Raw genomic sequence first — 17,704 nt, 5'->3', positions numbered from 1 at the left:
AAAAAATTGTGTTTAAAAGAAAAGCGATGCTGTCGAAGGTATCAAAATGAATAGAAGAAGCAAATACTGTGCGTAGTCTTAAAAATGTTTTTTATGCCTCTTCACCGAGAATTGAAAATCGTCAAATAGCACGATCTTCGACTTTTTTTACTCTTAACTAACGTTCGCATCACACGATAGAAACTGAATCAAAAGATCGGTGTATGTAACCGGGTGATTCGTCTCTCAAAGAGATTTCTCGGGTCTCTTTCGCGAACGACGCATTCTGCGCGGCAAAATACAACGTACACGGGCGCGTAGTCCGTGTAGTGGTCTCGTAAATATTTTCGCGAGTCTTGGTACAGATGAGAAAATATTTGACGAAAGAAAGAGAAGGAGCCGCGGTTCGCGTTCGAATGTAAACCCCGCCCGCCGCTTTTATCATTGCAAGAGAGCACACTCGTCCACTCGCGAGCGATATAGTAGTTGGCTGGCGCATACACCCCGGCGTGGCGTCAGGGATTTAAATTCCCTCGCTGCAATATCCGAGCCGTTTGATGTTCCTTCCAAAGGCCGCCAGTCTGTATGGACGGAAGCGAACTTGGGAATGGCTTACTAGTCTGGTCGGCCGACCGACCGACCGACCCTGCCCAACCAACCCCTTTGCGGAGCACCCCCGTTGACGACTAGTGTAAAGTACACGGACGTACACGTGAACGTGTAAACGTGCCAACTAATTTCCCACGTGTACGAGCAACATAGCGACAAGCTGCAAGAACAAAACCTCGTCCGTTGTAAAATAACTACAGTTCATGAAAATCTGATAGTTTTCACGCCTGTGAGTTGCTTTTCAACTTTTCATGATTTTACCAAGTTAAATTCTTTAGTTTGCGAATTAATCGGTTATTTCGAAAACGTGGAAATTAACTTCTTTAGTAACTTTTTGAATGTAGAAAATATGTGCTATTAGAGAAGATAGTTTTAGCGGCTTAAACTGCGAAAAGACTTTTCGTTATGGTTGAGGCAACCTTTATGTACAGCTTTGAAGTTCCACTTTTCGCGAAAGATCAAAAATTTTTCGCGAGGAGTGGAATCAAACAAAATTGTTAAAACGAGATATAAGATTGTTTATTCCAGTTTTACAAAATAACTGAAAGATAATTATAGTGATGTCAGAGCACGTGTTGTGGAAACTTTTGGAATAGATTCCAATCGGAATTGTTCAATTGTTTCCTAGATTTCTATTGTGTTTTCAAGAGAAAGCAGAATAATTTCGGTCGGAATCTATTTCAAAAATTTCCATGCTATGTATTCAATTTCGAATTGTATAAACTATATCAAGGGTTAACGGAAAAATTGAACTTTCCTAGAGTTTTTTTGCATTTATTAACTTTATTTTGAGATGTTTACGTGTATACGTTTTTTTTGGGGGGGGGGGGAGGAAATGCAAATTTAATATTTCTCTTTTGCGATCTGCATATTTCTGTTTAATTTATATTTTTTGAAGTTTATGTTTTCGATAGTTCATATTTTTTAATATCGCTTACCGCGCCTTTTGTCTTGTCACGACGATAGGGGAATAAAGTTCGAGGCAGCATAGATAACAGTTATGAATAATGGATAATGGCTCTATCAATGAAGGTTACAGGGATGCATATATTAAAATATATATGCAAACTTCCGTCACATACTATTAAAAATGGGAATAGGAGTTTAGATATGAGAAAAATTGGAATAGTAGTTTAGGCTATGAGTTTCTCTTCGGTGAGCAAGAGAGTGCATTTTGTGTTTTGCTTCAGAACTGGGAGGTGATGAATACGGCGGTGTTGACGGGGCGTCAGGTGTCGCAGGGGATGAAGGTTTTCATCGTGAGCCAAGCCGGCACGGTCGCCGATGTCACGCTGCAGTCGTCCTGTCATTCCGAGGACGAGAGTGTCCTCAAGGTAATTGCTTTTTAATTTATCTTCAGCACTCACCGAGATTTCGAGGAGTTTAATTGAAGAAATCTCGGTATTATATGCCGCTGCCAAAGAATTCGCTGCTTTTTCATTTCTATTGCCGTGAGACTCGTGTCTGATAACTTAGAAGATTTTATTCCTATGTAAAAGGGAATATCTCGGTACACACACAATTATTTTACGTATCATTGTTGAAATTTTTTAAGTGCCAAATCCAATGTTCGCAGAATGGAAATGAAGTCGATCGTAGTACGTCTAAAATTTATATAATAATATAATGCGTTATTTAAATCCTAAACGCGCGAGAACAATATCCATCCGAGTTTGAAACTCCTAACAACCCGTATAATCGGCGGATTAAATGACGCCTTCGATGCCCGAATACCGTACACTTAAACCGTACATTACCAACTACTAGAACTAGGATCAAACTACATTTAATACCCGATCGTTGTCACGTATATCTAAACTCGCAGGTATCGTCCTCGTGCAGTAGCGTGTACGTGGATGGTTCGGAGATCCGGGGCTCCAGCAACGCGTCGGTTCTCGTTAAATACGGCACGTATACCGGCCTGGCCAGATTCACCGTATGGATGCCCGAGCTTCCACTGGAGGTGAGCGTCGCTGACACGCGGCTGAACCAGATAAAGGGTTGGAAGGTACCAGAGGAGCACGTCACGAGTACCAAGAGCAAGCGGAGCTTGCTGAACGCGACACAGGTCGAAGAGAAGACCGAAGTTACCTCGACGTCGACAACGCCAGCGGAAACATCGCCGGTGACCGCGCGAGCGAAGAAGAGAAGCGCGGTCGATCTGGAGGAGTCGATAGAGGACACGTCTATAGATGTGGACGATCCGGACGGACTACTCGAAGAGGATGACGAGCACGAGGAACGGTTCCGTTCGAATGGCAACGATCACAGCTGGGATACGATCAACTCGATCGATCGGAGCCTGCCCACGGCTAATTGCAGATTGCGCTTCCAGCAGAGTCCGGTCGAGGTGCACGCCCGATTCCTGGCGACCGATCATGACTCTGGCAGGGTCTCGTACTTTGTCAATCGGCGCACCTGGCTGCGAGTTACCGACCTCGTGGCCGGCATGCTGCGTGTCTCCGATCCTAGAATAGCGACGCTTCTTCAAGGTAGACTGGTCCAGGGACGTGGAGTGGGTCGCACGGAGGTGCAGGTGCTGTCACCGATCACCGGTAGGGTCATCGGCGCGAAGGAAATCAGAGTCGGCAACGACCGCGTGTCCGTGACGCGTCTGTCCGTCCGAGTGGTGTCCGGGCTTCAACTCAGTATCAGTCCAGATACCGCGATCGAGAACGGATACGTTGCCGAAACTTCGGTCACGCGAAGACTAACTGCCCAATATCAGGTAAATTTACAATTTAGAAAAGTTTAAACATTTGCTATTTCAACGTTTCTAAGTAATTTTGAATCCAAAACCAGGGTGAAATAATAAATTAAAAATATAACATTTTATATGGTGTCGACTTGTTTAAAATGTAAAAAAGAGCTGTGAAAAGCTAAGAGATGATAATTATGTCGATCTACTAAATTTTCACTCTAGAGAAACCGATACGATGTTTACCTCGAGGATACACGATATATACATACCATAATATGTATGGTATACTTCGCGGTCGAAACAAAACTATGATTGCATAAGCAAGTAAATTTTGACGCTGTTATTGTACCAACAGGAAGGACTGCTGGACATTGACGTGGAGTTCTCGGACAATACCCGTACGCCCCTCAGGGAAATCGCCGTGAGCGATTACCATTTACTGGTGGAGAGTCTAGATCCAGAAGTTGTGGCGTTCGCACCGATGGTCGCTTCCCATCATCCACGAGTAATCGCGGTCGGCGAGGGCCGCGGTGACTTGCTGCGCGTCACTTTACAGCTGGCCGACTCCTGCCGATTATCCGGCAGACGTTCGAGCAAGGGCTCCTCTCAGAGGACGACGGCCGCCGCGTTGGCAAGCGCATCGGCCAACGTCGAGGTGGATTTCGCCTCGAGCGAGATGCCCAATCGGCCGGAATTCGTCCAGAACGACGGCGGCGGTACCGTCGGTTCTCACCATCACAGAGAACGTAAAACCGGTCGGGGCGAAATGGCGTCCGACCTACACGACATCCTCATCGGTAAATAGACCCTGTTCCTCTTTGCCGGCTTTCTGTCTTTCTGCCTCGCGCTTCTTTCGCATTCTCTCTTCACGTTTTCCGTTCTTTTCTACGCTTTATAACTGCCACGTAGTAGCGCACGGGTATGCACTTTGTTCCGCATTTCTTCAGCGGAAACTTTGTTCGCGGCACCGTTTGGCTTGTAAAAAGTTCCGCCTGCCTATTTATGCGTCATCTTTCCCCGCGGTTTCCCATCCAGTCCTCCGTAACTGATAGTCTTCCTCCTTCGCGCTGAATGTCAAATGCGTCTAGTTCGAAGAGTAATTTGTGACACAACGCGCTCGTTAGTATGAGTGGAGAACTTTGTTACTTTTATCATTCAACGTGAAATGTCTATTATCATCTGAATATTCTTACGATTTACGAACAATGGTGAATTGGACGAAATAAAATTAACTCCGAATTTCTTAATCCTGATAACACGAAGAAGATTCTGAATCCGAGCGAGAATTAGAAGGTGAAAAGCTTGAAAGTATGCATGATTCTCTTCCTTCCTTCCTCCCTTCCTTCTCCAAGTGATTCCGAAAGTTGGAACGATCGTGCATCATAGTATTGTATAACGTCGAGTCGTTGCATATTCTAGTTGAATTGTCGCGCTGAAAGTACAGACGCACATTCAGTATCCTCGCAAACTTGGCACATCCGACATAGCATGCCTAGCCGCCGTCTAGCTGAAGGCGAGAATCAAGGGAGAAAGATTCTCGGCGGCTCTCTAACTCACAGCACAAACGCCGCGTCTCACTCTGTCCTCTCTCTCTTTCTCTCTCTTTGTTTTTTCTGTGCAAAGGGTTACCGCTGAAAGACGAGAAAGACGGGCACGAGCACGAGCCTTTGGTGCAGGCACGGCAGCATCGCACGGCTATAGCTAATGGCATGTCTTCAGGGGGTATGGGCGGCGTCGGCGTGCGTCACCACGGCGCCGGGGCGCGGATGAGCCCGCTCGAGATCGGGATGTACGTGCTGCTCGCGGCGTTCTGCTTCGCGATCGTTGTCTTTGTCGTCTCCTGCGTGGTGTACGCCAGCAAGTTCAAGCCCCAGCCACCGGACTCTCCGCTGACCGGCGCGGCCGTCCCGGTGCTTTCTGGCGCGGGTGCGAGGGCACGCGCCGCCGCGAACCAGCTGGCGTCTGGCAGACGACCGCCACGTGAATCGACCACCAACGCACACGACTGGGTATGGCTGGGCAGAGCGACCCTCGAACGAGCTGCCTGCGGTCCGCAACAGGTACGTACGTCGCTGTGAATTCGATCATTCCTGAGTGAAGCCATAAATCAAGTCGTCGATAATCATTAATAAAACTCATTTCGATACCCTCGAATCCTGATCAGAGAGTTTATTGCACCGTTAGATTAGTAATCACGTTAGTATTATTAGTATCTGTTGTGTGAATCGACGAGAGCAGAAAAGATTTTCAGATTTTTGGAAGAAGGAACTGTTTTCTAATAAAATTTCATTTGCACAGGCGATTAGTGACGTACGTTATTTTGTAAACAGTTACATAGAATTGAGATTACATTTTGACGAAATTTAATTTACGTTTCTCGGCCTCATCGATTTGTGTCACGTCCCATTTGCTATCATGTTATCTCAATAATAATAGCAGTCTTGCTACTCTCCGCACTAATCTCTTTACTTCAAATTCCTGAGTATCAAATATTCAGTGCCACAAAATTATTAAGGAATACAAATAAAAATTGAGGATTACGTACAAATTAAAGAATAACAAATGAAATTCTGAACAAACGTAACGTCGATAGCGAGAACGGTTCGACGGGTACATCCAGGATTAATCCGGTAATTGAAATCAATTCGAGTTTTCTCTCGACGAGATTTGACGCTGTAAATATCTTTGCGCATTTTTGCTAACCCAACGGCAACTTGTTTTAAAAACAAAACAAGCGGGATTTTGTTGGATCAATTTGATTGAAAAAAAAAAAATCGGTTTGTATCGCAGGTGCGCGTAACGAGTAATCCGTTGGCCGGCGAAGGCGAACCCGAGGCCGAATTGGGCACCTGCTTCGACAATCCGAACCACATCGAGCTGCCGTCTGCCAATCAACGGTCCAGCGGTGGTACCAGCGCCATTGATACTACCACTTACTCCAAAAGGGACAGAGTGGCGCGAAACAGTTTCGCGACAAAATCCGCGGTCAAGCCGTCCGCAGCGATACCGCCTACTACGGCTACGACGGCGTCAACGGCGGCATCGATGGTAGCTCCGATAATGAACACCGCGCGGAACGAGTAATTATGATTGAACGTTATTGCCCTTCCTAATGTGGAAGATCCTCCGGAGACGAGTGAAATGTCTCTTCTGGGAAGAAAGCGATGTCCGAAAAGAAATTTCTTGCAACAATTTGTGTGATGTTTGATTTAAATTTTCTGTAATATTTTTTTTAGCTTCTAACGATTCTAACAAATCAATGTTACCCTGTAGTGCCAGCCTCGCGAGTGCGTAAGCCTCATCGGGATTTTTTTTACAGCAACGACGATATTCCTCCGCCTTTGCCACCACACGGAGTGCCGGTCGCGAACTCGACATCGACAACGGCAACCACGGCGACCACAACGACGGTCGGCACGAGCAACGTGAGCAACGGCAATAATGAAGATTATAAGCCGCCGGTACCGCCACACAGGAACACGGGAGTAGGCGTGCGGCTACCGGATCCGCCGCGGAAGCATCGGCACAGGGCGTCCAGCGGTGGCAGCGGCGGCCATCGCGGAAATAATCATCGGCACAGCGGCAAAGCACCGCAGCAGTCGAATCATCATGTAGTGAAATCGCACGGGAAACCTAGATTGGACAACGCAAACAAGCCGAACGGCGAGGACGAGGAATTTGTCGAGCTGGTGAATCACGACGACAGCAATAGGCATCTCGCGAAGGACGCCGGCAGGTCCCGGGAGATCAAGAGGGCGACCATAGTCGGTAACCCGATGTACTCGTCGTTCTCCACCTCCGCCGTGGTGTCCGCCGCCGTCTCCACCGTAAACTCGTCTACTCCTACTGGCGGCGCGGCCTCGTCCACCACAACATCTCCTCCGTCTTCGTCACCGTCCGCCTCTTCCTCCTCATCCTCCTCTAGCTCCTCTTGCGCCTCATCCTCCTCCCAGGAGCAAGAGGAACCGGTGGCGCTCGATGACCTTAATCTGGGTATGGACTATAATCAGATCATGCAGTACTTCGACAACCTAAAAGAGTCGAATGCCTAGGTGAGGCCCTTCGACCTTTCCGAAGGTCGAGTAGTAGTCAACGTCGATACGGAACACCGGGATCCTCGTCAGTAGATATAGCGAGAGCGCGTCGAATTGTCTTTTTTCCCTTTCGAGAATTTCTCTTTGAGAAATTCCTCCCGTGGGAATGAGACTCTGCTATTATCGAGGACGACCACTTCCTGGATATTTCGTATTTTAGACCATAATCTAGTCAGCTTCCTAGCAGCACATCAAGAGTAACGCGCAAACACATACACATACGCTCATATTAACAAAGAGTTAAGAAAGGGATAATTCCTTCGCACACGATTCACACAGTCTCTCGACAATTTGTTACGACCGCTGGCAATTTTTGGGCGCAACGGGTAAAAGTTCCTCAAGTACGATATAATTTGCTGATATATAATCGTATTTTATCGCATCGATACGTAAATAATGATACGTAAAATGTAATACGCGACAATAAGATGAAAAGATTGTGTATTACATCAATTAATAGTTTATATTATAGACATCGTAGAGTTTTTTATTCTATTTTTTTTTACCATTTTTACAAATTATCGTTATCAAAACGATTTTACTTTGAATTATCTTTCCCCTTTTCCTTTCTTGTATCAATACTTTTGTTATTTTTACGTACGAAACGTTCTTCGATGACTTTAAGTCTTGAACTGATAATATGTTCAATAAATTTAATCACTATCGTGATTTATATGTTAGTATACTATGTGAAGTGTAGTATTCGAGTATCGCGACTGCGAAAACTTGCTGGCGTAATAAATAGTCGGAGTACTGTCTGTACACAAGAGGCTTTACAGAAACTGACTGTCGGTGGCCGGTGGGGTAGGTAGATCGCTCGCTCGATGACGAAAGCGTCACGCGGCATTTCGACGTTAAGTTCCTCGTTGCGAGCTTTCCTTCATTTCGCGTAGGATCGTCGCGGATCCTTGCTCTTGCCCCCGTGCCATCTTGATCTCTCGCTCGAGCCCTTTCTCCGCTACCACGGTTCCTCCCCTCGTCAGGCCGTAAGACAACGAGCGTCAGACAATTCGAGACGCTTTTGTATTTTGATCGCGCGTGCATTCGATACTTTCACACACATCTTTGCATCCATTGCGCCGAGTTTTGTGCCATAAAACTAATTGTTTATCTAACGGATAGTTTTCTCGAACAATTCTAAATTTCCCCCGAGTTCTTTTATTCAAAATTCGCGGAGAATCTTACAAAGTGCGAAAATCTTACGCTTGCCTTAAGCGTACAATTTTTGCATTGAACGATGGAAAGCGCAAGGAGACATACAAAGAATTTAATTGACGTTTTCACACGGAGAAACAAAGAAAGGAAAATTTTATACCACTGCGTGTCTCTTCTTCGTTGTTTCTGCCAATGTTTAATTTTTATTCAATACTCGCTTCACGTGCGATATCATCGAACAGTGAGCTTTTTCAGTTGACCGAACGACGAGCTGTCAGTCAGCCGAGATCGTTATGCGAGGCGCGATCAAAGTACGACAAAGCGTTCACTTGCGACCCGATCCAGTCGCATCGGAGGACAAATATTTATTCGACCGTACGTCGTAATGTTTGTAAATTTTGCTTTGTAAGACTGTGTACATATATACATATATACATATATATAGATATATATAGAGCGCGTGTTAATTATGGACTTACAGATTTAAAGTTACATTTGTATGGCTAATAGAGAATCGCGAATCGTTCCACACGTCGCTCGACGAGAGACTCGCGAGCGACCTTCGGTTCCGTATCGAACGAGGAGAAACGTCGACGGCGAAATACGCGTATACATTGTACACTCTACGATGCTCGAATGCTGCTCACTGATATCGCTTTTTAATTACCCTTCATCCCTCGAAACTCCACGATCTTAAAAAGTACGTTGCGCTCTCGGCGCTTTTTATTCTGCCGAAAGTACTTTTACGCGAATGAGCCCACACCCGTGTACGACATCGATGAAGTGAGATTAGTATCTGGGTTTATGAAGCATCTTGACATTGGTACCTAATTAATGTATCGACACATGTTTAGGTACGGCATCGAGATATCTTAATTAAATGCGTTCTTGCTTTAAACATTTGTATCTAGGTATTATATCTGTTACGGGATACTGTAACGTGTGTATATATACTTGCCATATCAAGTGTATAATTGTATATTTACCGTAAAAACATTATTCGAAATATTGAAGTCAGCCGTACGATGTAAAGAAAATATTCCTTCGCGTTTTGTAACATATTTATTTAGTTTAGACTTAATTTATAACCATTAGCCTGTGGCCAATGTTTTAGCAATATTTCAAGTATAAAGAATGTGGTTCAGAATTTTTAACGATTGTTTCATACGTATATATACTTAGGTGCTATTTCGAAAAGGACATTATTACGCAAACACATTTTTATCGTGTATCCACCATTTGTACCTAGATACAAAAACAACATGTAGCCGATACGTTTGTTGAAAGTGTGTATAAACTAAGTGAATGTTATTGGTTATAACTGATTCATACAGAAGTAAACATAAATTTATTGTTTACGTCGAGCAAGTGAAAGATAATGGAAAAACTATTTTTGAGACGATTTTTCAAAATGATCAAATTGATAAAAAATTTACCGACCATTCTCTTGCACGCTTATTAATTAATCACTTTGGTTTATATTATATGAATGAAAGTGAAGCGAATGTGTTTCCGATAAAAAAAAATATATATATATAAACATAAAAGCCTGAAGCAAAAGCACATTTTATAATTCATATAAATTTTATTTTTTGCAATACGATTTATTCCGTTACATCCGTTTCATTCGTATAAACTCGTTAGCTCTATGAAATATATAATTATTGACTACTACTGTAAAACCCGAAGATACTTTTTCAAGAGACTAATCTGTGTGTGGATAATCTGTGGATAATCGGTAGAGTATGTTCACTTAGTCTATACGTATTTTCCCTCTACTCGTCACAGCGAACAAAAAGAAAGAGAAAGAAAAAATCGTTTGTTCTTCCCAATCGATTAGAATATTTCCATAATAAAATTGGTCATCGCAAAACGATCGAATGAAACGAGAATGTAAGTGTAAACGACCTACTCCAAGAATCAGCCAGGAAACTTATATAGCTATGTACGTATCTACAGTGTAAGGACTATGGTGTCTAAGTATGTATGTAATTCTATAAGTTGTGTGTCAGCACATTGCGGACAATAGTGATCTAATCCATCGGCGGCGAACGGCGTTCGGCGAACAAACGATCGACGGCGCCTCGTCGTGAAATACGACAAAATAAATATGATTACACGGTTGCGTAAACATTGAGAAAAAGAGTCGGAACAACGTGAGAGCGTTCCGCCGAGAATCTAGTCTTATAGCATAATTATTATAATATATATAGATAAATATATAAAATATTAATCAATGCGATGTACGTTGCCTTTCGCCCGATGATAATATGTATCTTACGAATGCCCCGCGGTCACCGTCGATGCGTCAAGCTTAATGTACATATAATCGACCTTTAACGGATATGGCAAAAACGAATCACCCATTCGGATGTTCCTAGAACTGGGCAAGAAAGATCTACTAAGATATATTCGAAAAATTAAACTCGTCTTACATAGAAAGGACACAACAAACGGAACGATGTTTTTGTTAATAACGATGAAATTCGTACTGATCGATATGATGTGGGCACTCGGTACACCAGTGGCTTAAACTCGCATAGAAGAAAGAAATAAATATAGTCTCATATCACATTATACAGAATTCCACCATATCAGTTAAGGTTGAATAGTTTTCGAACCGATTGCAAAAATATATTCTTCTATCCGATAACCATCGATTCCTTATCAATTTGTTTTGTAACTTAATCCAGATGTATCGGATCGAAAAGTGACTGCCTTCAAAATTACAAAAATCCTAATTACTTATTTTATGATATCTGTAGAGATGTTGTGTTTTCTGCAATCGGTTCTCATTAAGAACGGCTCTTGATAGTATGTACTCTTCTATAAGCAAAAAATTGGAAGTGACTTTCAATAGTGACTCACTCAACAGTTTTGCTTAAGAAATATTCCTAAATAGCTCAAGCGTACTGAAGTTTGTATTCGTACCTCACATTTGGCACTTAATATTGTCTTTGGCTATAACATAGTTAACGAATACGCTAAATCTGGTACCGCAACATTTTCCAGCGGTAAAATTAACAGTATTCTTAATAATTAACAATTAATTGGGTTAACTCTATACAACCATATGAGCTTCACATATGAGATAAATAAGTCGAATCTAGTTAAATGTGAGACACGGATATCTTAGCCTCAGCTCTAGCTAATTGCTTTGTTCTTTTTTTTATGGCTGTTTCTTTTCAAGTGGACGAAGAAGCGAGATTCAACGGTGAACACGGTGAAAACATGTACGAGTCGATCATATCCGAGAATCAAGCGAAACAGGCGCGCGCTAATCGTTCGTATATACATATATATGACTATTATCTAACGTTTTTGATATAAGAACACCTTCGGTGATTATCATGATGCCATAGCCATTTACTTATTGTTAGTGTTACTGAGAGTGATCCGGAGTCAGTGGCTTGTATGTTAGTATACATCGTCGCGAGGTGCGCATACACACACATACATAAACACACACATGCATATATATTAGACAGATACTCGTGAATGTATGCACTTCCAGTTCCACGTTATTTCGATGAGAGACTTGCGCTTCGTAATAACGACAAGCTTCTCGCAAAACTAGGCATCGGAACCTGACCTTTTCAATGTAATCCAGTGATCCTCGATTTAAGATTTTTGTTATATCGCAAGAGAGATTTCACAGTTGTGTCATGTTACAAGAACTTGTCGTCATAGCCACTTCTCTTAGTGTACTTATCCAAATCTTTTTACTCTCTTTTCTCTTCTAAAACTTTTTCTTTTTGCTTTCTTCCTCATCTTTTTTATCCTTATTACAAAGACGTCTTTTATATCCTTTTGACATATTAATTAACACGTCTGTATTAATACTTTTCAGCCATTCGATATCTTTTAAAAGTAAACATATTGGTGTAATATTTATTTTTTAACAATCATATTTTCGCAGATAATGCTAGGAGCACAAAAAATTGTACTACTAGTCGAAACTTGATCGCTTGAGAATCATCGGCAGTCCCTTCCAAGATTCCTTTCATCTCCCCCTCGCATTTGTTCCATGATTCATCCAATGTACGAAAATTCCTATTAACGACCAATGTAATAAGCGACAGTGAACGCGTGTGGTCCTTTCAATCTTTCCTCTTTCCTGAGCTCCTGCCGATTTAGAGAGGTGCGATAGATTCACCACAATGCATCGCTGACTCTGCATCCGTGCACATTCCTCAAACACCCCGTTTATTTTAAGTGTGATAAATGCGGAACTAAAGAGAGAAGAAAAGCGAAGAGTGCGATAATTAGTAATTACTGCGCTCGCGACGACGACGCTCGAGGACGTTGACGATGGCGGTGGTGACTGCATCTACGATGACGACAATATTTGCGAGTGTTCTCCGAATTCAACGCTTCTGAAAGAAAACGATTATCATAACCGTGCAGAAGTTTGTCGATGGTTTCAACTGCCCCGATAAAACGAATACATTCTGACAAATTTCGCTTATATAAGTTTATATCTTCACAATAATGAAATCTTTTTCTTGCCTCCGTACACTCCATACTCAATTCTTGTTTTACAAAATAAATACTAGGTTTGAGAGAATTTAAAAAGGAGCATGCAATTTTTTAATTGCATGCCTAAAGAACTACACATGATGAATGTTTAACTTTTTCGCTTGTATGACCAACTTCTACATTTTAATACTTAATAATCAAGACAAATTTCGTACCGGTTTTCTGTCAACATTTTTTACAGACAAATCGTTAATCTTTCTGGTTCTAAAAGCTCGGGGACATCTTGCTTCGTTTATACTGTTGCAAGCATAGTATCAGCACAAGATATCGAAGTCATTCCATGATACCAGATGACATTTCTGTACTTTATTAGAATAAACATGTGAAACATAATTTTTTTCTGCGGAAATATTTTTTATCAAATATTTGAATAGTTTCAATTGATTCCTCGTCTGTCTTACAATTAAAGTCAGGCAAAATATATTGCTCGGTAAAAGATTCGGAGAGAGAAAGTAACTCGTGTCAGTAACTCAAAATAATGTCCTCTGTTAATTTTTTTCAAGAAATAGAAATAAACTGAATATTAAAGCTGATTCGTCTACTTTTGCCTTGCTTATAAAAGTGAAATTTGATAGTTTTTAAAATAAGATTCTTTTGCCCCGAGGTGCCACTCGTCGCAAGTTTATTCAAATAAAGTATGAAGGAACAAAATCTGTAAAATATTGCCCGGAACTCTGGAATGACCCTCTACTCTGATTAGCGAAAATATTATTATCATCATGTCTATTACTATATACTGCTATTGTTACTTGTACTACTATCATTATATTATTGTCATCGTTGCTGTTGCTGTTATTGTTAATGAGATTGTTGCTGCTGTTGCTATTGCTGTTGCCATCGCCGCGTCGATTGCGCGTATACCGGAGACATGAGGTTGTCGTAGCCGTTATCGTCATCGTGGCCGTAGCCGTCGTCACTATCGACATCAATGTCGGCGCCGCCGATATGCTATAATTAATAACAATAAGATACGACTATCGCCTACTCAATGTACAATATGTAGTATTTACCTGTTGTTACCATCAAACCGTCATCAAAGATATATAAAAATATTGTAATTGTAACATATCGAGCTTCTCATATCACTAAGCCCTTTCTCCTTCAACTGATACTCTCGTTCGGTTATAACGAAATTGATGTTTAGTCGGCGACCTACTCGAGACTTGGTTCTTTCCGTACTGGAGTTTCTAAAGAAAGAAGGAAAGTTGACGTGGAAGCTAAACTATTAAATACATTTAAGATATGTAATTACAAGTATACGCAGCATACACTTAAAACTTTCGTTTAACTTTTGTAATCAATTGTTTTGTATTGTAATAATTCTGACGAAAAGCGACATAGTACATATATATATAAAAAATAAATTATCACTCGATGTACGTACATTATATCATTCTTTAGCTCAGAGAGTCTCGGAGAGAGGCGTCTTTTTTTTAGATACATCCTGTAGAGAAAATTACTTTTTCGTTAACTCATATCCGAAATTATTTTCTGATTCTCAACTATTTTAGCTTGTTGAAGAAATCAATCGCAATCTCGCGGGAAAGCAAAGTAATACACATTTTATTTTGACGAGTCAAAAATAAAAAGTGTACTAAATGATTTAATTTAATTAAATTAATGTCATATGGATATATAAAATATATATATTTCAAATTATACACTAAAAATATTGATTTAATTTAGTTTCACAAGATCGATCATTTTTTTTAACAATACAATTTTATAATTTTATACACGTAGCAACATACGACAAATTATTTCGCTGTCAAAATGTTTTGCAGTATATTGAACTCCGCGTTCGAAAAGATTCGAATCGTTTACATCTTTGTTTACTTACCACGCCATCGGGCGGCTTTTTGGATCACGAAATGAATACCCCTTTCCATGCGACTGCGAGTTTGCAGCTGGAGTTTCTGGCTCCTGTACGATTCACGGAGATGTGATACGTTTACTTGTTCGCACATTTTGTCATGCGTATTTTATGAGATAATTAAAGTATAGGCTGTCTATTTGTTTACTTAGAATCACTCAGCGGTTCGTATAATTGTTAACGAAAATAAGTTTACCTTGTTAACCTAAAAATGATGCAAGCATCCAGAAACGTCGCGCGCACTTTACTTTCCAGTAAGTATTTTTGACGCAATCTTTTCGCAGAGGACAATTCAGTTACGTTAAAAACCCGGATTCAATTCGCACTTGTCACATCGTTACGTTTTTACAGCATGGCAATCTGTATCTGCAACGCCAGCGGCTGGTTTAAAGGTCTTTCGTTCTCCAGTAAAGTTTGGCGGTAAATATGCGTGATTATAAATATTATAATATATTAAAGGTGTTAATTTGGAATTATATATGTTCGTATATTAAATTGTTAGAGATTGAATTCCCGGAACGAGCGAGACTCAGAGTAGTGGAAAAAGTGCCGCAGTATCCAGCGGGGATGCGTCCTCCCAAGATGCAAAAGCGACTGAGATACATGCGGGGTCCGGAGGAGGTGCACAATAGTCTCATGTACAGGCAATTCGGCATCGTTGTAAGCACATATCTGCTATGCTTGGTGAAAAAAACAAGGAAAACTGTCGGAGATTATCATTTTCTTGAATTGTTCTAGGCTCTGAAAGGAGGTAGATTGAGATATGGTCACTTCGAGATGATACGTATGACAATCGGTAGAAAACTCGATCAACAAAGGATGTTTGCAATCTGGCGTGTGGATCCACCGTGGCAGCCAGTTACAAAAAAGGTGCGACCGAAGTAATGGGTCGTGCAATATGAAATATAATATTAGAAGAAACTTTGGTAATTATTCATAAAAGGGGCTCATTTATGAAATTACTCGGGGAAGATCTCCTAATAACATATTAAAAAATTAATGAAATTGGAGGGGAGACCCCTTTTATGCAAAATTACCGAAATTGTACTCTCTCGCTATAATATGCTCTGTAATCTAGGGACAAGGAATGCGTATGGGTGGAGGTAAAGGTGCTATTGACCACTATGTCACCCCCATTAAAGCGGGACGAGTCATCGTAGAAATCGGTGGCCATTGTGAATATTTTGAGGTATTTTAATGATACATTGCTCTCTTTAGCAGTTTTTTAAGTAACTTGTCTAGATGGCATATATATCTAAAACGTTTAATAACGACATTTTTGAAGAATACTTGGAACTTAGAAAATGTAATCTTGTTGATCATGTTCGGATATTTTATGGATTTTCATGAATTCAGATTTTCGCATGTAAATCTCCAAGGGCCAGTTTCACAAGCGTCGGTAACCGAAGATTAATTGATTCTCTGTCTCTTCTTAGATAATACGACAGAAAAAGATAAGGAGTTAACTGAAGTTAACCGACGTTTGTGAAACTGGCCCTAAATCTGAGTTGTTCTCGAAGTTTTATTTTATATGACGATACGCGATCTTAAATTTTGCACTATGCATACTAATACAACTTAAATGAGAAATAGATACGAAATACTAGGAGCTTTGACTTGTGCTATTATATAATATATAAAGAGCATAAATAAATGGGAATGTATTAATATATAAAATTCTGTTTTAGGTAAAGCGAGTATTAACGCAAGTTGCAAATCAACTACCGTTCGAAGCCAAAGCTGTCAACCAAGAGATTTTAGATAGACACGCAGCTAAAGAAAAACGGCTCGAAGAGAACAATCAACATCTTTGGACGTGGAAATATATGGTTCAGAACAACATGCTCGGTTGTAATAGATGGATATCACCAGTTGATAAATTATGGTTCAATAAACATCGTTAATAACGAAAAAGTAAAACTGAAAAAGCATTCTTGTATTCCCTTTTTTATAGACTCATAAATTGTCTCAGCATAATTAAAATTACTCAGATTTAATATAAAAATCAATTATTTTAGAGATTGAGTGTATACATACAGAAAAATTCATACTATATCCGATATACGACATTCGATATCCAATACAATTAGTTTTTATCGGGGACTCGATTCTTGAATTCATTTGCATGATAAACGTATGCGCAAATTTTGTTCTTGCGAAAAAGTTACAAGTCGATTGGCTAAAAGCCATGCGAACAGCCAATTGACTTGCAAGTTTTCTATACGAACAGAATTCGTATTCGTTTCTCTTTCGAGTGAATTCGAGACTCCAGCCCCTGTAGTTGCTCGTTGATCTAAATGTATAAATCATATCATATCGGACACAGGTGAATCCCCGTTAGGGTAAAATTACATTTATCGCATGACAAATTTTTCAAGCGTGTTGATTGGTTGCAGAAAATAGAAAAGTTTTTAAACTTTAGAAATGCTTCATTTTGTCAATCAATTCGTTAAAAAAAATATATCATATGATGTAACATAACCTTAAAACCGAATCCACTTGTTTAATCAGGAAAAACATTTCTTCGTTCTGATTGGTCGCCGCGACGCAATCTTAATGCATAATGTGATACTGGCTTTACGTTTGTTGACCTTACCAGTTCATGAATCGGCCGTTCGACCGCACTGTCACTGATTTAAGCAGGAGTTGAGTCTCGTCTCTAGTCTTCATGCATGCCTTCTAGTTTTTGAGGTTAAGATAAAGAAAGTATGTATAAAGACATTGACGTTTAATAATCATATTTGATAATGACCC

The 17,704-nt window shown here is 40.8% G+C and overlaps 3 protein-coding genes across 4 annotated transcripts in view; all 3 read left to right on the top strand.

Moving 5' to 3' along the window:
• The window catches only part of LOC105565157 (transmembrane protein 132D), a 35,292-nt gene extending 21,151 nt beyond the window's left edge, over positions 1-14,141 (top strand). The window contains exons 4-9 of the mRNA XM_012018132.1: positions 1,779-1,922; positions 2,414-3,316; positions 3,645-4,086; positions 4,913-5,349; positions 6,080-6,369; positions 6,609-14,141. Coding sequence (XP_011873522.1) covers positions 1,779-1,922; positions 2,414-3,316; positions 3,645-4,086; positions 4,913-5,349; positions 6,080-6,369; positions 6,609-7,341 — 2,949 coding nt within the window. The 3' untranslated portion in view covers positions 7,342-14,141. The remainder of the gene's footprint in view (positions 1-1,778; positions 1,923-2,413; positions 3,317-3,644; positions 4,087-4,912; positions 5,350-6,079; positions 6,370-6,608) is intronic.
• Positions 14,142-14,981: 840 nt separating this feature from the next.
• LOC105565156 (39S ribosomal protein L16, mitochondrial) lies at positions 14,982-16,878 on the top strand. Its single transcript, XM_012018131.1, has 6 exons — positions 14,982-15,204; positions 15,302-15,370; positions 15,453-15,610; positions 15,689-15,820; positions 16,029-16,139; positions 16,639-16,878. Exons 1-6 carry the CDS (start codon positions 15,162-15,164, stop codon positions 16,852-16,854), a joined length of 729 nt encoding a protein of 242 aa, XP_011873521.1. The 5' UTR covers positions 14,982-15,161; the 3' UTR covers positions 16,855-16,878.
• A 660-nt stretch (positions 16,879-17,538) lies between these two features.
• Positions 17,539-17,704, top strand: part of LOC105565155 (dolichol-phosphate mannosyltransferase subunit 3) — a 2,772-nt gene continuing 2,606 nt past the window's right edge. The window contains exon 1 of one of the 2 annotated variants that reach the window (XM_012018130.1): positions 17,539-17,656. Coding sequence is in view for 1 of the 2 variants with exons in the window: in XM_012018129.1 (XP_011873519.1) it covers positions 17,698-17,704 (7 nt within the window). In the remaining variant the exon portion in view is untranslated. The other variant, XM_012018129.1, reaches the window with a different exon arrangement.

This window comes from Vollenhovia emeryi, unplaced genomic scaffold, assembly GCF_000949405.1.
Source record: "Vollenhovia emeryi isolate VEMERY1.0 unplaced genomic scaffold, V.emery_V1.0 DF939155.1, whole genome shotgun sequence".
NCBI classification, from domain to species: domain Eukaryota; kingdom Metazoa; phylum Arthropoda; class Insecta; order Hymenoptera; family Formicidae; genus Vollenhovia; species Vollenhovia emeryi.
Note: the sequence above shows the minus strand (reverse complement) of the source record. Positions and strands in the feature narration are given on the sequence as shown.